Here is a 25074-nt window from a genome sequence, read left to right on the forward strand (position 1 = left end):
AACTCTTAGTTGCAGCATGTGGGACCTAGTTCCATGACCAGGGATTGAACTTGGGTCCCCTGCATTGGGAGCTTAAAGTCTTAGCCACTGTAGGGAAGTCCCTGTTTTGTTGTTTTTAAAGAAACTTTTTATTTTAAAATCCTTTCATGCTCACAAGAAGTTGTAAAAGTAATACTGAGAGTTCCAGTGTCCCCTTCACCCAGCTTCCTCCAATGGTGACATCTTCCATAACTATAATTAAGTTCTATGTATAAGTCACCTTTCTAGACTTCTTGGTGGCTCTTTGGCTCCTGGCATACAGTAGGAATTCACAAACTTCACTGTGTGATGAATGAATTAACGTGCTCCACCGGCTTAGAACCACATCCAAGTAACAGATTGTCACTCCATCCTTACCCCAGGACATTGCATCCCCCATCTTAGGAGACTCAGATGAAGCCTTGGACATTTCTTGCCTCCCTTTGTGAATGCTGCTGACCCATCAGACAGGGAGGACAATAAAGGGTTCTGGGATGTATGCTCGTGTGTGTTTGTGTGCTAAGTCACCAGTTGTGTCCTATTCTTTGCGACCCTGTGGACTGATTCTACCAAGCTCCTCTGTCCATGGCATTCTCCAGGCGAGATACTGGAGTGGGTTGCCATGCCCTCCTCCAGGGGATTTTCCCAACCCAGGGATTGAACCTGCATCTCCTGCATTGCAGGCAGATTCTTTACCGTTTGAGCCATCAGGGAAGCCCAGTAGAATAGCAGCGACCCCTTAAAAACTCCAAAGGGGAGTCTAGTCCTCTGTAGCCAATCCCCAGTGGTAGAAGACTGACCTTTCTGTTTATCCTTGTTTTTATCCTACCACGTGTCCTAAAGATGCGATCCAAACACAGGCATGAGTAAGCAAAGTAATACAAAGTGAGGAACATGAAATAACAACTGTACATTAATTATAACTATAAGGAAATGCATAAATCCCAGCCAGGATTCAATGTATTACATAACCAATGAGTATATATTATTAATCTGCCATTTATTAGCTGTGTGGTATGAGCAAGTAACTTATCTTTGCTTCAGTTTCCTCATTTATAGGTGGGGAAAAATAAAACCTATTGCACTCAGTTGTGAGAATTAAATGAATTAATATGTGTAAATTTACAGAAAAATGCTTAGTACTTTAAATATTTAATGTATGTTTTTGTTTATTCCCATTATTGATCTAGAGTAGAAGGATAAAAATGTATGAGTGGTATGGATTTTTTTTTTGTAAGGTAATTAAAGTACATAAGAAAAAAATCAAGTTTTTTTTTTTTAATTGAGCTTTTCCCCCCGTTGAACTTGTGGTGAAAACTCTTATAAGAACATGAAAGAGACTGTAGAGAGTGTAGTGGATGGTGATGTACAATTTGTTGGAAATTTTTATTACACCAGGTATCATCAGACAGTACAGACCTGTTGGAAATGTGATTGGAAATGCCTCATGTGTTTCAGTCTGAAAACTTGGGGTAGGAAGGGTGCAACTTTTCTTTCTGTGCCGCTCTTGGGAGTGTGCTGGTTGATTCAAGTCACTGGTAACTCCATCATGGTGCTTGCTCTTCTAGTTGGGCAAGCTTTTTCATTTTTCTTTAAAATTTTTTCTTAATTGGAAAAATAATATGGGCACATGGTAAATCATGTAACATTGCCAAAGGTAATAAAATAAAAAATGAGTTTCCATCCTGCACTAGGCTCCCTCTCTGGAGGCAGCAGCTGGTATTAGCAGTTTCTTACGTATCCTTCCAGTACATGTATGCACACATACACACACAATTAGAGCATAATATATGTACTGTTCTGCACCTGTATGTCATGAAGACTGCTTCACATCAAATCACAGTAATGCACCTCACCACATTCCTTTTCGTGGCTATGTGACATAAGGTAGAGTTGTTAAATTCCCAATGTCAATTTCCTATGATTCAACCTGATGACTTCGGGAAATACATTTATATAATGAATCTCCAATGGATAGATGTTTGTATTTTTTTTTTAATCCTTGGGTATTACAAACAGTGGATTTCATTGTACATAATCTTGTGCAAATATGAGAGTGTGTTTGTAGGATAAATTCCTTAAGTGGGTGGCTGGTCTCATGTGCAGTATAAAGCTTGACAAATTCCGGCTATTGCTCTTTTAAGTGGTTTTTACCACTTTATGCTACAGCCAGCAGTGTATAAAAATATAAGCAGAATTCTTGGGAGAAGAGAGAATGAAAAGATGAAGCATTCATTCTTGCCTTCTCTTTGCGCTCAGGAAAATACTGAAGTGATCTCCTTTTGAGTAAGAAGGGAAGACTGTGAGTCCAGAGATGGTTTGTAATAGTGACAATTACAGACACAATTTATTAAGCTTTTACTATTATTTCATATTAATTCATTTAATTCTTTTTTTAATATTTATTTAAAAAATATTTATCTATTTATTTATTTGGCTGTGTCTTAGTTGTGGTACACTGGGATCTTTTGTTGTGGTGCAAGGGCTCTCTAGTTGTGACGCATGGGCAACTAAGTCCATGACATGTGGGATTTTCATTCCTGGACCAGGGATGGAACCCACATCCCCTGCATTGCAAGGCAGATTTTTAACCACTGGCCCACTGGACAAGGGAAGTCCCTAATTCAGTTAATCCTTAAGACAACCTGAGAGATAGGTCCTCCTGGCATTCTCACCATTTAATCATTGAGGAAAATTTAGGAAGAGAGATTGAATAGTGTATCCATGGTTTCACAGCATGTTATTAATGGAGAAGGGTTACTTGCTTCAAGATTCCCCTATCTTTGGACAAACTCTGGAAGTTGGTAAAGGACAGGAAAGCCTGGCGTGCTGCAATTCATGGGGTCGCAAAGAGTGAGATACAACTGAACAACTGAACATCAACATCATCGTCTTTGGACATCCTTGTCTTGGGACATCCTTAGTGGTCTAGCAGCTAAGACTCTGCTTCTAGTGCAGGAGGCCCAGGTTCTATCTCTGGTCAGGGAACTAGATCCCACATGCTTCAACTAAAGATCTCTTATGCTGCAACAAAGACCCGGTGCAACCAAATAAATAAATATTTTTACAAATTCTCCTTTGCTGGACAGTTTCATGTTCATATTTTTATTTCGTGTAAAAAATGATCTCAGTCTATTATCTTTTATCTTATATTTGTTTGTCAACATGTATGTGCCTTTAAGGAACTTATATTTCATTTTTCCCCACCAAAACTATAAACTTGAATCCTAAAATTCTGTTTCAATTGAAAAGAAACAGTTACTGAGGTTTGAAATCATAAAGCATTTTTAATGCTATATTGTTAATCACTGTGACATTGTACTTTTAAATATAATTTTATTATAATTACATATGTATACTTATGTATATAGCATTTGTATAACATACATATACAATAAATATTGCAGATGTTTTCTGTTCTTTTGTATATTTGTCATTCATTTAAGTTTTTCAAGTCAGCTATTCAGTAAAAATATTCAGTCTTCGACTTTGTTATATTTTGAAGTAAAATGAAGTGAAAGATGTTCAGTTGTCCAACTCTTTGCGACCCCATGGCCTTTACAGTCCATGGAATTCTCCAGGCCAGAATAATGGAGTGGGTAGCCTTTCCCTCCTCCAGGGGGATCTTCCCATCCTAGGGATTGAACCCAGGTCTCCTGTATTGCAGGCGGATTTTTTACCAGCTGAGCCACAAGGGAAGCCCTTTTATATTTTAGCTTTCTTAATTGTCTCTGTAATATTGAATTTTAATCAGGTTCTGGCTGGAGCAAATGACAGGAACAATCGCCTTAAATCCTTTTTCAGTAAGGCAGAATGTAAGTCACTGCTTTAATGGCAGCATCAGCACCACTGTTTTAGTTTGACCCAGTGGGTAGCATGGGCACATGGTCTAAGAGTCTGAATTAAGGCTCCGGTTTCTTTGGGAGCATGGTTTTAAATCCCACTGCCTTCTCTCCTTTTTCTTTTTTAATCATGGTAAAAATACATAATATAAAATTTACCATCTTGCATATCTGAAACTGTGTTAAGAACCAGAGGAGTGAAACTGCTGCTCTAATACATAAACCATAGAGACTAAGAGATTGACATATATCATTTAATATTAACAATGAACATTGTTATAAAAGTCATTAGCACCTTCAAATGTTCCTTAGTGCTTCAAAGCCCAGTAGATCCATGTTTTATTTCCTGTGCCACTGCCATGTCTTAATTGTGTGATCTTGGAAAAGATGTTTAACTTTACAGCCTCAGTTTTGTCATCTGTAATATGGAGGTGTTAGGAGGAATACCCATTAAACAACAGTTTCTCTTTTTCCTTTTCCCTCAGTGCCTGGTAACCACCATTCTACTTTTAAATTTGACTACTTTATATACCTTATATAGGTGAAAGTGAAAGTCACTCAGTCACATCAGACCCTTTGCAACCCCATGGACTATACAGTCCTTGAAATTCTCCAGGCCAGAATACTGGAGTGGGTAGCCTTTCCCTTCTCCAGGGGATCTTCCCAACTCAAGGATTGAACCCAGGTCTCCCTCATTGCAGGTGGATTCTTTACGAGTTGAGCCACAGTGAAGCCCAAGAATACTGGAGTGGGTGGCCTTTCCCTTCTCCATGGGGTCTTCCCAACCCAGGAATTGAAAGCAGGGTCTCCTGCTTTGCAGGTGGATTCTTCACCAACCGAGCCATCAGGGAAGCCCATATAGGTAGAATCATACAGTATTTGTCTTTGTGTGTGTGTGATGGCCTTCTTTCACTTAGTATAATATCCTGAAGGTTCATCCATTTTTTTAGTATGTGACAGGATTTTCTTCCTTTGTAAAGCTGAATAATATTCTGTTGTAAGACTGTGACACATTCTGTTTATTGATTCCTTCATCAGTGGACATTTGGGTTGCTTCCACCTGTTGACTGTTGTGAATCGTGCTGCTATGAACACAGGTTTTCTACATCCTGCCTTCAGTTCTTTTGGGTATATACCCAGAAGTGGGATTGCTGGATCATATGGAAGTTCTATTTTTAATTTTTTGAGGAACCTTGTTACTGTTTTTCATAGCTGCTGTACTATTTTGCAGTCTTAACAGTAGTATACAGAGATTTCAATTTCACCACATACTCATCAATACTTGTTTTCTGTTTCTAATAGTAGGCATCCTAATGGAAGTGAGATGATATCTTCTGATGATTTGATGACTTGATGATTTTGATGATTTCATTTCTCAGATGATTAGTGACATAGAGCATCTTTTCAAATGCTTGTTGGCCATTTGTGTGTCATCTTTGAAAAATGTCTATGCAGGTCCTGTGCTCATTTTTAAATCAGGTTATTTGATTTTTTGTTGTTGCATTGTAGGAGTTTGATATGTATTTTGGATATTAATCTCTCATCAGATGTATGATTTGCATATATTTTCTCTTCTGTAGCTTGCCTTTTCACTCAGTTGTGTTTGTTAATGCACAAAAACTTATTTAAGCTTGATATAAGTCTCATTTGTCTCTTTTTATTTTTGTTGTTTGTTCTTTCTGTGTCATATCCAAGAAATCATGGCCGAGTCCAATGTCATGAAGCTTTCCCTCTGTTTTCTTCTAGGAATTAAAAAAAATTATCTTAGGTCTTACATTTAGCTTTAATTCATGTTAAGTTAACTTTTCTACTTGGTGTAAGATAAGGGTCCAGCTGAATTCAGCACCATTTTTGATGGCAGACTTCAGTTATCCTATAAAGCTTCCAGAAGAAGCCATTCTCGTCCTTCAAGTTCTGTCAAGGTCACTTATATTGTACTGGGCAAAAAGCTGTTTAACACTTGTTATGTGTCTGATGAACTTGGGAAGTAAGGGCAGGAGATAGAAAGATGAATAAGGCAGGGAAGTCTCAGGTGATGTGAACGCTTTATATCTTAATAGGAGTTTTGGTTATAGAAGTCATGCATTTGTCAAACCTCAGTTAATGTGCACTCAAGGTTTGTGTGCTCCATTGCATGTAAAGTTCAAATCAAAAGGAAAAAATGAAACAGATATTGAACTCTGGCTAATAATATGCACTCTGAAGTTTTTAGATGGAAATGCATTGATGTCTGGATTTACTTTATTTTTAAATTAATTATTTTTGGCTCGTCTGGATCTTCATTGCTTTTTAAAAATAATTTTATTTATTTATTGTTTTTGGCTGTGCTGGGTCTTCCTTGCTGTGCGGCTTTTCTCTAGTTCCAGTGCTTCTCTTGTTGCAGAGCCTAGGCTCTAGGGCACGCAGGCTTCAGTAGTTGCGGCTCCCAGCCTCTAGAACACAGGCTCAGTAGCTGTGGTGCAGGGGCTTAGCTGCCCCTCAGCATGTGGGGTCTTCCTGGATTGAGCCCAGGCCTCCTGCAATGCCAGGCAAATTCTTATCCACTGTGGCAGCAAGGAAGTCCTGGATTTACTTTAAAATGCATCCCTCCCAAAGGATAGATTAATACCTGGATAAAGGGGTGAATAGGTGATGAGCAAGTATATTTAAAATATTAATGAATTTATTCCATGTTTGAAATTTTTCAAAATAGAATAATGAGGGGGAAAAGATGAGAAGATAGTACCCAGAGGGAGACTGAGCTTCACCTCACACGACATAGTTAATGGTCTCTTGTGTCCTGTCCTGGAGAAGGCAATGGTACCCCACTCCAGTACTTTTGCCTGGAAAACCCCATGGACGGAGGAGCCTGGTAGGCTGCAGTCCATGGGGTCCCGAAGAGTTGGACGTGACTGAGCGACTTCACTTTCACTTTTCACTTTTATGCATTGGAGAAGGAAATGGCAACCCACTCCAGTGTTCTTGCCTGGAGAATCTCAGGGATGGGGTCACACAGAGTCGGACACAACTGAAGTGACTTAGCAGCAGCAGTGTCCTGTCCTAAACCCTTTTGCAGGCGGGTGTGGTGGTAGAACTCGTTAGCACTAAAAGCATTTGTTCTCCTGTGGAGACTGTTTGTAAACCTCTGAGTCATTGCCATAAGTGCCTTCTATTATGAGGAATCAGTTAGGGGAATTAGAATGACTGGTGATTGCCAGCAAGTTTTGAGGTCGTCCAGTGCCTACAGAAAGGAATACATTTTTCATCGTAATTTAGTATACAATTATATATAACTGAAGCAAAAGTTTTATACTTTGATGCACTCTAATATTTCTATTTAATTTCCAAAAAAAAGACCTCTGTCAATTTTGATCCATTAATGGGTTAAGAACCAATAGTGTGAAAAATCTGCTTTAATACATCAACCATGGAGATGAAGAGATTGACCTATATCATTTAATATTAACATTGCCGTAAACATAGTGAACATTGCCATAAAATTATAAGCATGTTCAGACATTCCTTAGTGCTTCAAAGCCCAGTAGATCTGGGTTTCATTACCTGTGCCACAGCAGTTTCTTCGTTATGTGAAGAATGTTTGGAAGAGATGTTTTAACTTTCAGCCTCAGTTTTGTCATCTGTAAAATGGAGGTATTCGGGGAAATACACACACCCTAGAGTTCTTGAAAAAGGTTAATTGAGATGATGTCTGCCAATTGAAAAGCCTGATTAAGTGGGAAATATATTTTAGGCTGTGAATTCATTAGCTTCTATATCTTTGGGCCTCAAAAGAAATCAGAATGGGCTTTGAGACTTCTGGTATCCTTCAGCATCTTCTGTTCTTTTTTTCCAACTTGTTTATTGTACAAGTAGCCCACGGAGTACCCGGTCGTTGGCTGTAATGCTCAGTAACACAGCACTCAAGTTTTCCATCAGCTGTTGGAGGTGGCATTGGTGACAGTGCCATTTGGAAACATGGGGAGGTTTGGCAGGCTTAGTGGTGTTTGTTGTTGGAGAATGCTTTGGCATATCCTTGGTGAAAGAGGGATGCCTGGGGTTTCTCACTGATTCATCCCTTTCGCGTGGAATTCTATATAAACTGTGTCTGACTTGGGGGGTGGACAGGAGGAGCCCAGTGGGCCTCATTACAGATGACTTTATCTCTTTGAAATTTCCTTACTGAAAGATTATTTCGCATCATTCGGATTTCCTCCTTTTAAATTTGAACAATTTGGCTGCTAGTGGAAGTAATTAGCTGAAAATGTTCTGGTGTTTTTGGCACAATTAGCATTTTTAGTCTTCTTAATTTAATCGAATCTTAGGATTTTATTGCTGGGAGAGCCCTTAGAAGATCAGAGCAAGAACAGCAGTGAGGCTCTCTGCATCAGGTCCAGAGCTCTTGCTCATGTCTGGCTGGAGAGGAGACATAGTACTTTAGCTGGGGAACGGGGAAGACCCGCAGCTGATCTAAGAAAACTTATTATGATTGCTTTGTGCTTTTGCGATCCCTTTTGAGTGCATATATTATTACTTACTGAATTTACCAGTTTATTACCTTGGGTAGGCTTCCGTGGTGGCTCAGTGGTAAAGAATCCACCTGCTAAGGCAGGAGACGCAAGTTCAAACCCTGGGTTGGGAAGATCCCCTGGAGGAAGAAATGCAACCTACTCCAGTATTCTTGCCTGGGAAATCCCATGGACAGAGAGAATCCTGGTGGGCTACAGTTCTTGGAGTTGCAAAAGAGCCAGACATAACTTAGCAACTAAACAACATCAATAACAAACAGCCAACTTAGAAATCTTGGTGGCTTAACACAGCAAAGATTTATTGGTTGCTCACATACCATATCCAGTCAGAGTCAGGATGGGGAATGTCTTTCTCTGCACATGTACTCAAGGACTTGCCTTGATAGAGACCATACCATCTTGGAGCCTCTTAGGACACATGCCTTTATGGGAAGAGAATTCACACCTACTCTTCATTGCCTCTGCCCTGAAATGTAGTCATTTCGCTCACAGCTCATTGATCAGAACTGGTCACATGACCTTGCCTAACTGCAAAGGGCTAGAGATACAGGGGAACACATGGAGTATTTGATGAGCATTGTCAGGGAGAAGGGATGCATGGTATTATGTTTATAAAATCTGCATATTGAAAATACTCAGCCTCTTGTTTTCTAGATCTACCAAGTTTCATTACCATCCCAGTTTTTTAAGCCTCGGGGCTCATAGAAGCCATTATGGCAGTAGCTTTTATTGATAGTCTTATGGGGACAGAGAAGCTGCTGCCAGCCACCGATTAATGGGGTCTGTGTGCCGAGCTGCAGGTAATAGAGAAACAGGGACAGCTGTGATTTCATCGGCTGACCTCCCTCACCAGGCAGTAGGTTGGATTACTTTCACTGTGGACTTCATCTTCCTGGTTGGTTTGTGTGTAGGCTGAAAAATAATCCCTCCCTCTCCACAAAAAAAGGCAGGTCCTAATTGCTGGTAACCAGTTTACACTGTGCATGCTAAGTCACTTCAGTCGTTGCAACCCTATGGACTGTAGCCCGCGAGGCTCCTCTGTCCATGTGATTCTCCAGGCAAGAATAGTGGAGTGGGTTGCCGTGCCCTCCTCCAGGGGATCTTCCCAACCCAGGGATCAAACCTGTGCCTTTTATGTCTACCTGCATTGGCAGGCAGGTTCTTTACCACTAGCGCCACCTGGGTAGCCCCTGGTGGACATTGCCTTATATATCAAAAGGAATTGTGCAGATATGATTATGTTAAGAACCTTGAGATGGGAGTGTGTCTTGGATTGTCCCCGAGGCTCTGAATGCTATCAAATGTATCCTTACATGGTGTATCCTCACACATGTAGCCTTACACAGTGATAGCAGAGGGAGATTTAACACAGTGGCCACGGAGGCAGAGATAGGAGTGATGTGGCTTCACACCATGGGATGCCAACCAGGAGCTGGAGGAGGTGAGGAACAGATTCTACCCTGGAGCCTCTGGAGGGAGTGGCTCCTCCTCAGTCTTGATTTTGGCTCAATGATAATGATTTGGCACTCTGACCTCTGGATCTGAGAAAAAGATTTCTCTAGTGTTAAGCCACCAAGCTTTTACAGTAGCCTCAAGAAATTAATACTCTTAGGTTTCTGCTTTCTTGGCAGTCAGTGGCTCTTGCCCTTCTAACCAGGGCCCTGAGGAATCGGGACTGAGGTGAACACTGGGGAACTGAGTGCTGGAGGAATAGGGCACTCTATACTTTTTTTTAACCTCTGAAATTTAAACCATGTGAATTTATCACCTATTCAAGAAATAAATAAAATTAATCTCTGTGGCTCTGGGGACCACTGTAGGTAGATTGTTGTTGTTCAGTGGCTAAGTCGTGTCAGACTGTTTGTGACCCCATGGATTGCAGCCTGCCAGGCTTCCCTGTCCTTCATGATCTCCTGGAGTTTGCTCAAACTCACATCCACTGAGTCAGTGATGCCATCCAACCATCTCATCCTCTGTCGCCCCCTTCTCCTCCTGCCCTCATTCTTTCCCAGCATCTGTAGTAGGGGAACATGGTTCATTTTATTTATTCATTTCCATGAGTAATGTCCAGTGCAGTTTGTGTTCTGTGCAATGCACTGTGGGTAATTCTTTTCAAATTGTCACCCCACAAACCTTACCATCCCACCTGCTTTATTTTCTTCTCTCTCTATCGTACTTCTCAGGTTTGGGTCTAGGTCAGTAGCAAGACTGAATTAAGTGGGAAAAAATGAATGATGGTATAATGATTATTATGTCTTTAAAAAATACATATTTATTTACTTATTGGGCTGCATCGAGTCTTAGTTGCAGCACACAGGATCTTTCGTCACGGTGTGCGGACTCTAGTTGTGATGTGGGCTCAGTTGCTCTGGGGCATGTGAGATCTTAGTTCCCCAAGCAGGAATCAAACCTGCGTCCGATGCATTGGAAGACATAGTCTTAACCAACTGGACCACCAGGGAAGTCTCAATTATAACTTTTTTGAATTTTTAAAATGTAATTTAATTAAAAATCACTTTAGCCTTACCTCTCACTCTTTATCAGGGCTTCCTAACCAGTATGCTGAGACTTAATTCCTCAGCCTTGGGGAGTGTGAGGCAAGGCTGGTGGCTTCCACTTCAGAAATGCTACCCCTGATGCCAGTATGCTCTATTAAGTACATGCTTTTCTGTGTGTGCAGTGATGTGAAAAGGTTGGTAAATACTGATCTAGGTAAAATATGACCTTATATTAAAAAAAATACATGATGCATGAAAACAGCTATGGAAAACAAACAAGCAAGCTTGTTGGCTCTTTGGGAAAATTCTAGTGGTTATTTTGCTCCATTGTAGGACTCTTCAGCCTTTTTTCCACTGTGACGCTCGTGATAAGGATGGTCATGATCTGGTGCTCTCATGGCAAAGGCACTGGCATTCCTGCAAAGCCTAAAAGTAGGCTCAGAGTCAGTGTCTCCCACACAAGCCTGTAGAGAAAAAGAAATAACAGTAACATTTTAGGAAATGATCTTGAGTTCACTCTTATTTACCAAGAAATAAATCATCAAGAACTTGGGTGTGTCCACTGTCTGTAGGAACCATGTCCTTCTGATTCACCTAATAACTTATATCACACTAGAGAACCACTATCCTCATGGAATAACATTTCGTATTGTGGCAAGCTGAATATAAGTTAATTTCAAGCCACCATGCAAGAGATAGATTTTTCTACAGTATTAGTGATAAGCAAACAAATTTTTTAATGATATTACATGCTGTATATCAATAAGAACTTCATCAAGTTCAATTTTCATTTGTTGAAGTATTTGTTGTTCTGTTGCATCCTGGTGGGTCTGATGATGTTGGTGATGCTGTCTGTTCTTTTATGTTTTTTGGAAAATTAACTAAATTAGTATGTCAGTGTTGTACTATCTGAAGAAATCTAGGAGCTATTAAAATGCTTAAAAATAAAATGATCAATTCTTCTTTTGTTCTCCTGACAGGATAATTGAAGCCATCTGCATAGGTTGGTTCACTGCGGAGTGCATCGTGAGGTTCATCGTCTCCAAAAACAAGTGTGAGTTTGTCAAGAGACCCCTGAACATCATTGATTTACTGGCAATCACACCGTATTACATCTCCGTGTTAATGACCGTGTTTACGGGCGAGAACTCTCAACTCCAGAGGGCTGGAGTCACCTTGCGGGTGCTTAGAATGATGAGGATTTTTTGGGTGATTAAGCTGGCCCGTCACTTCATTGGTCTGCAGACACTTGGTTTGACTCTCAAGCGATGCTACCGAGAGATGGTTATGTTACTTGTCTTCATTTGTGTTGCCATGGCAATCTTTAGTGCACTTTCTCAGCTTCTTGAACATGGGTTGGACCTGGAAACATCCAACAAGGACTTCGCCAGCATCCCCGCTGCCTGCTGGTGGGTGATTATCTCTATGACTACAGTTGGCTATGGAGATATGTATCCTATCACAGTGCCTGGAAGAATTCTTGGAGGAGTTTGTGTTGTCAGTGGGATTGTGCTATTGGCGTTACCTATCACTTTTATCTACCATAGCTTCGTGCAGTGTTATCATGAGCTCAAGTTTAGATCAGCTAGATACAGTAGGAGCCTCTCCGCTGAGTTCCTAAATTAATGTATTGCAAAGCAATTCTTGCATACACTTCATTTGATCCAGTTGACGCTACTTCATATTTATGCGTTTCTTGCTGGGTGAGCACTGCAGTTGTATTGTCATCACCTTGGGAGAGTAAAAATTGTCCTTCCCAGCTGAAGGGGTAAAAGAATTTACTTAATATGGAGTAAAGAAGATTGAGACTGCAAAGGAAAGGGAATGTCTCCTAGAATAAATTTTAGGATCTTATTTTATTTAGACTTGCCTCTTCCCTGCCTTGAACAATTACACTTTTTGTGTTTGTTTTAAAGTATATTATTTGAACATTTTAAAACTGAAAGCTACTATTTTCCAAATGTTTTTCCATCTTGTGAATACAGAAGAAGCTTGGAAGTTACAGTGTTTTTTGTTGGAGAGTAACATTTTCATTTCTAAATGTTTTATAATCTCTTATATCAATGTCAGAAGTATCCTGGAAACATATGTCAGATGCAGGAACTGTTTAACAAATACTTTGAAAATTTGGCCAAATTTTAAAGTGTAGAGTGGAGCTAGTAGATACAAGCAAGAATAGTATTTGAAAAACTTCTCCGGCATATTTCTCAATTATCTGATTTATTTTTGTCCTTATTCTCCTTGTCATACCATAATATAATATGGTATGATATCATACCTTATCATACCATAATATGATATGGAAGCTTGAGTATGTTCTTCCTTTTCCATTTTAGATTTCTTTTTTCTCTGTCTTGAAATGACTTAGAAGAGTGTTATATTGTTTAGCATTTTATTGGAGTTCATTTTATTTGAATTCATTGCTGTTACTAGATGTTAATTGTCCTGACATTCAGATGTCCAAATAAGATTTCCAACATTAAAATGATAATAGAAATAGTTTGATATTGCAACCCATATTTATCTTCTTCTGCTCTTAATGTTTTTTTTTTTTTTTACTAAACACCATGTGTTTAATAAGACTTAAAATGAAAGGATATTTATGTAACCATTTTATACCAAAGTCATACTTAGATGTTGTCACTGGATTGTCTTAAAAAAGAAATTAAACATTTTCTTACTCTTGGTTGCTGTGTGGCCAAGCCAATTTTAAACCAGCTAAAAACAATGAATACATCAGTATTTGAGTTGATCTTCACCATTGGCAATGATAGCTATGCCAAAACTTCTTGTAACAACATTGAATAATATGCCGCACTAATCTGGCTAGGTTATTAGGACTAGATAATATAAAACTGATGATGTTAACAATCTGAATTAGAATTTTGCTTTGTTAACCAGTTGCCATAAAGCCAGTAATATATAAACACAGAAAATTAAAGTCATTGATTCATGAATAATTTAATATTATACATTGTAATTTAGTGGGGGTGGGAGGGGGAGCAGAGGAAGTGGAAAGGGGATAGATTTATCAAGGAAAGGGTTACCAGAAGTGTTCATTAAAGGAATATTAGCCATCATCTAGTTCAAACCTTAAATAGTACAAGTAGAAAACCAGGGCAAGAGAGGATGTGATTGTGAAGAAGTTAGGGTTAAAACCTGAACCTCTGAGAACCTAGTCCAGCAGCTTATTCTTAACACACCCCTGGGTTTCAAGAAGAGCCTTGAGAAGCCACTCTCCTTTGCTGTTGCCACTGCTGAGGTAATAATAGCAAAACCATTCCTTTCCCCTGACTTCCTTTCCTGAGTTTAGGTGATGTTTTAGCCATTAAGACTCTCATCCCAGGACTTCCCTGGTGGTCTAGTGGTCAAGACTCTGAGCTTCCACTGTAGGGGGCATGAGTTCGATCCCTGGTCAGGGAACTAAGATCCCACGTGCCCCACAGTGTGACCAAAAAGCAAACAAACAAAAACACCAAAAACAGGACTCTCGCCCCATCTTGCCTACTGTCGCACACTGGTATGTTACTTATTACATCCTCAAACTCTTTTGTTTATTGTATACTGGTTGTACTCCAATATATTTGAAATAGATAGCATGGATTTCTTACCTGTTTAGATGAAAGCTTTGTCATTTATGCAAGTAATAGGCAAGTGATAGCGTCCCCATATTCCTAATAAGACAGCCGTCCGTTTTGCTGGCACTGGGAACTCCTCGTGAGACTATGTCTTATCTCCCCAAGTCAAGTTTAACTATCCTGGATCCGCACTCTCGCACACACCTTCATGTCCCCACAGCATTTGTGATAGACTTGGGCACAAACTGTTGACTGATTTGGGAAGAGAAACTACTTTCGGAAGAGTCAAGGGGAAACATATGCCTGGATGTGTGTGTGCGGAGCCACCTGTGTGAATAGGCAAGCGGACTTTGAGGCTGCCCTGAAGTAACTAGTGAGAAATCTCTTGGTGATGTCGGACTTTTCATAGGACCAGTTCTCATAAAGGAGCGTGTGAGACAGATGCTGGTGGTGGTTCAGCCGCCGCTGTACTTGGGATGCTGACGAGACCTGATGGACTAGTTCATTCATGACTGAAAAAAGTATATATCATGGATATTGTAGGTTTTTCAGATTGAAGGCATTTTCTTATAAGCTTCCCTGAGTGTTATTGCCTTAAAAAATAATAACTGAGTAACACTTCTTTCATAGTTGTACTTTCAGAGATTTCGCATCACTCAATCTTCATGGCAGAATGCTTTCGTTAGGACCTGTATTAGTCCCAGTAAGTCAGATATTATCTTAAATTAGAATGCCCAAGGAGGAAAGAGGAAGTCCAAATGGTTTGTTCTCATTTTATTGCCCCTGAGTTTATGTGACTTGATCTTACATATAACTTATTTTGTTATCCTCTGAAGTGGGATTCTTCAGGATTAAAGATCCAAAGTTAGGGAACATATTTGAAAGTGACCATACTCTAACAATCCAAGATCTTCTTACCTTTTTTCTTTTACGACTCTATTGTTATTGCTGGTTGCTATAGTTGCCTTTACTTTTCTGTAGGGTTTTATAGTTACACATGTTTCTAAGTTCTTACTTTCTCAAAAATGTGGAAATGTATTCTTTCATAGTGGCTATCAGTAAGTCAAAGTAATATGTTCTGTTTTTAAACTTTCGTCCAGATGTCCTAGGTCTCCAGTAATTTGGGAGGAGAGAATGGGGTTAAGCTCGATGTGGGTATTGGAAGAATTTTCTTTGTTGGCTTGATATTTTCTAGAAACAGCTTATTTTTCTTCTTTGCTATAGAGATGAAAATTAAAAAAACTAAAAACTCCTAGCTCTGTTTTACTATTAAAGCTTATGTAGCTCCAAATTTAATAAATTTAATGCATAGCTTCACAAAATATTCCCAGTGCCCTCTGACCCTACCTAAGTATACACTTATGGTATGCAATATACATTCCAATCAAACCTGGTATAACTATTTCATAGGGTTGTAATAAATGACAACTGAAGGACCCTGGAGGCCTTCTGGTTTACCTTCCGTCTTTCTACATCCTTCATTCTATCCAAATGTTTGCAACTTTGCTCCCAGTGGGTTGTGATTTAGCCATCATCACCCATAGGGAGCCCAGCTAGTCTAGGTTCGGCTGGAACTTTCTTGGTTTTAGCACTAACTGTACTCCCATCCTGAGAAATCTCTTAGTCTCAGGTGATCTGGTACAGTTGGTCACCCTGGTGTCAGATCAGGCCTTAGAAACCTGATTTTCAGACTTGATTCAGCACCCTTTGGACTTACTTTGTTTTTTCTTATTGCAACATCAGAAAGCACGAAGGATTTATCTTAAAAATGTTTTGGGGCCCTTTTATAGGTCATATAAAAATCAGATGTTGCTTTTAGGTACCCTGCATGTCAGGAAGGAAGACGTGGAACCAGTGGATAAGGAATTCAGATTTTCAATAGAGTTTTTAAATTGCAAAACTTCACAGTTGTGCAGTTACTCACATGTAAGCAAATAAGTGCAGTTATTTCATAGTTTATCACTGCATTATTTAGAAGGGCCAGGTTGAGAAATGTCAGAGCTGGAGAGGAAGTAACATGGGTTGAAGCATTAATGGAATGTTCTGGAAAAATTCCACTTTGGTCAGGGAAGGTTTCATACACTTCTCTGTTCAGCATGCTTTCATATGGTGTTTTGCTTCCTGCTTTTCCAGACCCATCTGTACTTGGAGGACTGGGCATGTCAGTTCTGCCCCTGTAAGTAAACTAATAATTTGCTGCCCCATGCAGTTGAGCCTTCCATAGACTTGTGAAATGCCACCCACAAGCATGACTACATTCTGTCATTAACTTTTATTTTGCTTTTACCAATTCCACACTTATACCTAAACTTTGGGATTTTTGCAGTTCTCCTAGACATTCCTCAGCTACTGAGATTTTGAAGTGGTATTGTGGTAGTGGTTTAGTCACTAGGTCATGTCCGACTCTTGCGACCCCGTGGACTATAGCCTGCCAGGCTCCTCTGTCCGTGGAATTTTCCAGGCAAGAATACTCAACTGGGTTGCCATTTCCTTCTTCAGTGGATCTTCCTGACTCAGGGATTGAACCTGAGTCTCCTACGTTGCAAAATAAATGAAGGAAAAATATGCATAGCTATGGCCACACACACACTTCTCTTGTATCAGAGTTGAGGATTTAAACTCAAATACTGCTCTCCATTAAGGAAGTCAAATTCTCCGGTCCTCTGCATTGTCATGCATTGTCATTTTTATCACTGAGCCTCCAGGGAAGCTCGCAGACATTCCTAATAAGCACTTGAACTTTTGACTATTGGTGCGGCTCAATCTTCAGTTTATTATTTGTTAAGGAATTGAATTGGATAATCTGCATTTGTGCTGCCAGGTCAGTTCAGTCACTCAGTTCAGTCACTCAGTCTTTGTGACCACATGGACGGTAGCACGCCAGGCTTCCCTGTCCATCACCAACTCTTGAAGTTTATTCAAACTCATGTCCATTGAGTTGGTGATGCCATCCAACTATCTTATCCTAATTTTGAACAAATTAATTTTACATAGCTTTGGTGAGAATCCTTTGATTTATATTTTAAAATACAACACTATCCCAACATACATTTAGTGGATGAAAACCAGAGGGAATATATATTATTTGGACCAAGTAATGCTGTGTCATTTATGTCTGGAGTAATATTTTTGTTTAATTTATATAACATTGTGTTGAAAGTGAAACTAAAATTTCCCATGCCTTTATACTGGGTAGGTTTTCCCCTCCTAGACTTCAATTATTTTGATCGTTTTGAAATAATTCTATAGTTCTGCCCATGACTGAGTAGAGGCCATTTGTGGTGTGTATTGTTATAAAGTGTTTTTGGTTCTGTTTTTCTTTTTCATTAAAGAAGTGTAAATAATGACAGGTGTTTTTGCTGTATTAAAATATAGTGATTTGTTCAAATTAACATACAGCTTTTTAACTGTGTGTTATAAGTTTTATCTTGCAGGTCCAGTGGATTTCCATGCTTTCCTTCTCTACAATGCAGTGTACAGGAGAATTTGACTTCCTTAGTGGAAAGCAGTATCTGAATTTAAATCCTCAACTCTGATATAAGAGAAGTGTGTATGTGGCCATAGCTTTGCATATTTTTCCTCTCATTTATTTTAGCCATAGCCACTCTTTCATATGAAATGTTTGAAAGTAAAATGCAAAATTATGAAATCAATATAATGCTCAGCTTTCAGGTCAGTGTGAAAGGCTGTTTATTTTTTGTTCATTAGACAAAGTGGAAAGTTTAGATTTTTTTGCTTTGAGATAAACTGCCTAAATTCTTACCTGCGTTTTTGTTAATTCAATAATCTTTACCATTGGAAGGTATTTTTTAATAAAAAATAAATAATTCAAATTATATAATAGTATAGTTTTAAATTATAATAATGGGTCATGGTTCCCTTCTTGAAAACTTTGGCTTACATAAGAATCCCTTTAAAAAAAAAAAAGAATCACTTTTAATTAGCTCTTCCAATCAACTCAGTTTAAAAAGATCAGAAAGAAATTGAACATATGTATGTTTGTGTCTTTTTCTTAACTACAGTTTTATTAATGCACTTTTCCGTGCTCCAGTGCATGGCAGAGATAGGAACATTGTATCATGCAACAAATAATTAGGTGCATCCACTTTATAATAAGTAGGTTTCCAAACATTAGTATGAAAAAAAGTTTGTAAACTTCATCATATTTCATATACATAATAATGGAATTCATTTAACCTGTGAGTCGTCTTTCTATTGTGTTACTATCTCCTGATCTATGTGTTTTTTAGATTTGACTTTTTATATATGTAAGAATGAGGTCTCTTATGAAGAGCATACTTGCATGGGGATCAGACTTATATCAAATGATTGAATAGCAGCTATGTATGAAATCAGATTTGAGGAATTATAACATTTGACTTAATAAGAATTTTTGTCAGCTAATAAAAGGATGTGATTTCCTGATCCCCTAGAAAGTTTTCTGAGGCATAGCTGGAGATGAAAGGATGAATACCTTCTTTTTATTATTTGTTCTAAATCTTTTCTGCCTTTCCCTTTCTCAGTTTAGTAATTCACTTCCTCTTCTGTTTAAAACCACACAAGTGAGGTTAAGCATGTCTTCACCATGACAGGAGGCAAGCAAGGGGCTGGAAAGAAGAATGAGAAATATTTACAGGATATTTAACTAAATTGATCAATCAGTTGTTAACATTGTGGTTTTGTTGATAAGCTTTAGGCAATTTTGGAAGATTAGGGGAGTTAAAAAGTGGAACTAAATAAATATAAGGTGGTATTAACAATGTGTAAAAAAAATTTGTTTTTTTTACAACTGGAGATATAATTCACATACCATAAAATTTATCATTTTTAAAGTATATAAATCTGTAGTTTTTCGTATAGTCACAGAGCTATGTAACCATCACTACCAAATGTTCTAATTCTAGAACATTTTCTTTTTCATTTTTGGCTGCACTGGATCCTCGTTGCTGCGCGTGGGCTTTCTCTGGTCGCGGCGAGCGGGGGCTACTGTCTAATTGTGGTGCGCAGGCTGCTCATTGTGGTGGCTTCTCTGATTGTGGAGCACGGGCTCCAGGGCTCAATGGTTGTGGTGCGTGGGCTTACCCTGTGGCTTATGAAATCTTCCTGGTCCAGGGATCAAACCCGTGTCCCCTGCATTGGCAGGCGGTTTCTAATCCATTGTGCCACCAGGGATATCCTAACACATCTTCATGTACCCCATATTCTTTTGCAGTAACTCATCACTCCTCTCTTACCCGTCTCCTGACAACCACTAATCTGCTTTCTGTCTCTAGGGATTTTCTCTAGGATTCTGGGCATTTCATATAAATGCAAACGTGGCCTTTGTGTCTGTCTTTTTTCACTTAGCGTAATGTGTCAAAGTTCATCTATCTTGTAGCATGGATCAGCACTTTATTCTTTTTATTGTTGAATAGTTTTCTGTTGTATGGATATACTACATTTTGATTATCCTTTTCTCATTTAATGGACATTTGTGTTATTTTTACTTTTTGACTGTTGTTACGAACATTCATGTACAAGTTTTGTGTGAACGGTATGTTTTTCATTTTCTTGGTATATACCCAGGATGAGATTCCTGGGTCATATGATAAGTGAAAGTCGCTCAGTCATGTCCAACTCTTTGCAGCCCCATGGACTATACAGTCCATGGAATTCTCCAGGCCAGGGAATCTTCCCAACCCAGGGATCGAGGTGATAACATCATGTTTAACTTTTTGAGGAGCTCTCATATTGTTTTTCGAAGCAAGTGAACCATTTAATATTCCCACTAGCAATATATGAAGGTTCCATTCTCTCCAACAATTATTTTCCTGGTTCTTCTTCTTTTTTCTTTTTAAATAACAGCATCCTAGTGTGGGTATGAGTTAGTATCTCACTGTGATTTTGATATGCATCTTCCTAATAACTAATGATGTGGAGGATTTTTTCATGTGCTTATTGATTATTTATCTGCCCTCTAGGGAGAAAGGGCTAGTCAAACCCTTTACCCATTAAAAAAATTTTTTTTAAGTTATTGACTTTTAAGAGTTCTTTATATATTCTGAATATTGAACTTTATCAGGTACATGACTTGCAGATATTTTCTCTCAAACTAAAGAGGTGTCTTTTCATTTTCTTAATGATATCATTTGCAGTACACAAGTTTTAACTTTCATTGTAGTCCAGTTTTATTTTTTCTCTTGTCTTTTATGCTTTTGGTATTGTATCTTAAGGAACTCAAGGTAATGAAGATTTACTCCTATGTTTCCTTCTAAAATTTTTATAGTATTAGCTCTTGGTTCCAGGTCTCTGATGCATTTGGAGTTGATTTTTTATATATGGTATGAGATGGGGTCCACCTTCATTCTTTTGGAGGTGGATATGCAGTTGTCCCTGTATCATTTGATGAAAAGACCATTCTTCCCCACATTGAGTGGTATTGGCATACTTGTCAAAAACTGGATAACCGTAGATTTGTGGGTTTATGGATTCTTGGTGCTTTCCCAGTGATCTACATGTCTGTTCTTATGCCAAAACCACACAGAAGACTATAGCTTTGTAGTAAGTTTAGAAGACAGGAAATATGAGTTCCTCTTCTTTTACAAGATTGTTTTGGCTATCTGGGTTTCTCCCATTTTCATATGAATTTTAGTATCCGTTTCTGCAAAAAAGGCAGTTGGAAGTTTGATAGAGATTGCATTGAATCTGTAGATCAATTAGGGGAGTTTTTCCATCCTAACAATATTAAGTTTTTCAATCCATGGACATAAGATGTCTTTCCATTTACTTAAGTCTTTAATTTCTTCCAGTGTTTTATGGTTTTCACTGTACAAATCTTGTGCTGCTTTGATTTAATTTATTCTTAAGTGTTTATTCTTTTTGATGCTATTATAAATGGAATTGTGTTCTTAATTTCTTTTTCAGATTCATTGCTAGTGTATAGAAATACAACTGATTTTTGTATATTGATCTTATATCTTATAACCTTGCTGAACTTATTTATTAGTTTTGGGTTTTTTTTATTATTTTCCATATATGTATTTATAAAAGATAATGTTATCTGCAATGAGAGAGAGTTTAACTTTATACTTCCTTTTTTTCTTTCTCTTGACTAATTACCCTGGCTGGAACTTCTAGTACAGTGTCAAATAGCAGATGTGAGAATGGACATCCTTTTCTTTTTCTTGACCTTAGAGGGAAAACATCTAGTCGTACACCATTAAGTATAATGTTAGTATTCCTGTGATCAGGTTGAGGAACTTGTATTCCTAGTTTCTTAACTGTTTTTTTTTTTTTTTCTTTTTTTTCAAGGAAGGGTGTTGGATTCTAACAGTGTATTTTAATGAAGAAATAGATTTTATTGTGAATTGAGTTGTTGTACTGTCTGTGTCAGGAAATTTTCTTGAAGTGAGTTTCTAAATCTATACAAGATGCTAATCAGGTTGAAGCCATAGAAGTGCTTGTTGATGGTTTTTACAGTTTGCCAATTGATATACATTTAATGGTTTCTAAGGCTATTAAACCGATTCTCTTCATTAACCCCAGTTAATTTGAGTTTGTGTTCACTTGCCTGAAGATATAGAGACATACAGACACAAGAGATAATTTGTTTCTGTTGGTTGGTTTAATTTAATGCCTTCTTATTACCTGACGTTTTGCTTCTAAAACTTGGATGTTCAGGAGTACTAGGAGAATGCCAGAGGGTGTTGATGAAGGCAGACTCTGTCTCCCTGAACAGTTGGGGTTAGAACCCTTGCAATTTTCTTCTTCTGCCTATTTTGAGGATACCGTGATGGAAAAGCTTCCCAGTGTGTTTAAATCTGCATCTTTTCATAGTTCTTACAGGAAGTGCAAATATCACTGAATTACTGGGATGGGGAGGAAACCATCTAAAAAACAACACTTGATAGTTAATTAACCAGTACTGCTGTAGGAAAGTTATTATTATTATTAATCCTTTTTTTGTGTGTAGCAGGAGTTTTGCCTAATTTGTGGGGTACACAGGGGTGACCGTCAGCTGCCCTCACCCTGGCAGATGCCCTTTGAAAAAAGGACATGTCTCCTGTTCTGCTCAGAAGACCTATTTTGAGGTTCCTTTACACAAAGACTAAGCCTAGATTTTTAAATATAATCCCTTGCCTCCTTATAATCATTTTGTAATTCCTCTAGGAAATTATGTTAGGAAAATAATTGGAAAAAAGTTCAGTGTATTTGTAAGCAGCACTTCCCCAAATGGTTTGGAAGATCACTGGCAAGGTCGAGTTTTCAAGGCTGACTATCTTTAACTGGATTTTTTCTCATAAGTAATGTTGCTAATGTAGTATTTGACTAAATACTACATAATATTATAATAAGTTCTCTTATACATATGCCCCAAAGACTTTTGGTTAATGTCTACATTTTAAATAAGTCTCATGAATGTGCTGGGTGAATATTAATAATCTTCAATGGAAATGTGAATATCAAACCTAATGGAGTTATAATCCAGGATTTGGGGCACGCTACATCTGTAATGTTACATGTTTGTTCAAGATGTCTGGGAAAAAAGGTTTCAAAGAGAGGTCTACTTTCCTACAAATGTATTCAGTACTACTCTTAACTATTCTTAGAACTAGTAGGGTTTCCAATTATTACTCATTGAATGCTTGAATAATAGCCACAATTCCTAAAATTTATAGAGTAATGAAAATTATGACAGTTTTTCACAAGAAATAATGTACCAATGTTTTATAATTCTTTTATTTTTGCTTAGTACTTTTATTAAGCATTCTGAAAATAAATCTCTGATCCTTGTTGGTCATCCTAAGAAACAAAATTTGCTAGGAGAGAAAAAAAGTATAACTGGCCGTATATACAGGGAATGTAGGCTCCAGAGGTAGGGGTTGTACGTGTCTGCTGTGTTGCTTCAGTCATGTTTGACTCTTTGTGACCCCATGGACTGTAGCTCACCAGGCTCTTCTGTCCATGGGGATTCTCTAGGCAAGAATATTGGAGTGGGTTGCCGTGCCCTCCTCCAGGGGATCTTCCTGATCCAGGGATCTCGAACCTGTGCCTCCTGCATTGCAGGTGGATTCTTTACCCACTGAACCACCTGGGAAGTCCTAGGTAGGGGTATTAATTGTAAAGATGCAACAGCAGCTGCTGATGGAGTGTGGCCATTCTGATGTCTCTCCTCCTACCTCTCAGGGTTGGCATCACCCTCAGCAGAGTGGCATCTCTTCATCTCTCCCAGTAACTTCTCCACTTGTTCATTTCCACTGACTGATCCTCTTCTTTTTTCCCTGTTCAAATTCCAGAGTAGCATTAGCTTAGCCTTACCGTCACCCAGCTTGGAGAGTGGTTTTCCAGGCTTGGGGGAAGCAGTCTTTCTAGGTGGGGGATGTTGCTGAGGGCAGGGCAGTTTCCCTGAGATGTGCCATTATACAGTTTGCAGAGCCACTGCACTGAACCACACCCTGGGCCAACACGTTTATGGTGTTTTGCTGATTGGATGTGATGAACAGGCAAGCAGATACTTAGTGATTGGTCTTGTCTGGGGTACTCAAAGGAAAAAGCTCAGCCAGAATTCCAAGTGCAGTTGTGATCAGCCGCAGGTACAAGAGTGAGGATGGACCTGGGGGCAGGGGTAGTGGCTGGTTAAGGTGTTAAGACCGTGAGCAACACAGGAGGGCCCAGTGGAGCAGTGCGCAGTGGGCTGAAGAGGGAGTGGGACTGAAAAAGCAAAAGAAGTGGCGGGTTTGTGGCTGTCTGTAGAAGTACAAGTGTTCCAAGTTGGTGGTATGTTGGGTTAATTACTAAATAAGCAGGTTCCTAGATTCCTTCACACAAAGGAGCACTTAACTTGATATTTACCCTTACTACTCCTTTTCCCCACCCTCTGCTATTAACCAATGTCAGGACATTTTTTCAGAGAAGCAACTGAATTTGGTGCCAGTTTCTGTGGTTTGGTGCCAGTTTGTGCCTGTCCCTGTAGGAATCAGCAGCAGGCTCCACAGCCAGCTGATGACTGACATCACTGTGGATGTGGAATTCGTGTGTGTACCTGTTGTGATGGAAGCTTCTGTTTTTCCATCCACAGTCTTAAATTCCTTTATTTTTGTGCCATCAAGAATGAGGTTACCAATGTTTTGCTTGAATTTTCCAAATTTGGGGTGTTAATTTGTCATTATTGTTATTATTTCTTCAGTTACATAGTCTTAATTTTTTTGAATCCCATTTTTGTTTCTCTTATTTTGGTCTAATTTGTAAATTTAATAAGCAATTCCTGTTGAACTTTCCTTTAGAACAGTATCTTTGAGCATTTAATTAAATTATTAGGTGAAAATAAGTAGAATTTTTTTTTCTCTTATTATCACTTGGACTTTGACAAAGGAAATGAGTGCTCTGTCAGACCTAAAAAAAACTTTGCCTTGTCATTAACACCTTTGTATTTAGGCATAATGAATACTGCAATTTGCATTTTCAGGAAAACATTTTAATGTGAATACAGTTAGTAATAAGATTTTTTTTCACTGAATGTCATTGCATCAGACTACTCAGTAATTAAAAATACTTAGAGACTGTAAGTTTTTGGACTAGAGCAGAAATCTAGGGTATATTTTTTCCACTTTATGTACTATCAGTTGATCACCTTTTTGCTTTTAGGGTCCCAGAC

At 38.6% G+C, this 25074-nt stretch overlaps 1 protein-coding gene across 2 annotated transcripts in view; it reads left to right on the forward strand.

Annotated features, from left to right (window-relative positions):
• The window catches only part of KCNG3 (potassium voltage-gated channel modifier subfamily G member 3), a 49457-nt gene extending 35908 nt beyond the window's left edge, over nt 1–13549 (forward strand). For both annotated transcript variants that reach the window (XM_043916331.1, XM_043916332.1), the window contains exon 2: nt 11844–13549. In XM_043916331.1, coding sequence (XP_043772266.1) covers nt 11844–12489 — 646 coding nt within the window. In that variant the 3' untranslated portion in view covers nt 12490–13549. The remainder of the gene's footprint in view (nt 1–11843) is intronic.
• Nucleotides 13550–25074: the final 11525 nt, after the last annotated feature.

Source organism: Cervus elaphus, chromosome 11 (assembly GCF_910594005.1).
Source record: "Cervus elaphus chromosome 11, mCerEla1.1, whole genome shotgun sequence".
In the NCBI taxonomy this organism is placed as follows: domain Eukaryota; kingdom Metazoa; phylum Chordata; class Mammalia; order Artiodactyla; family Cervidae; genus Cervus; species Cervus elaphus.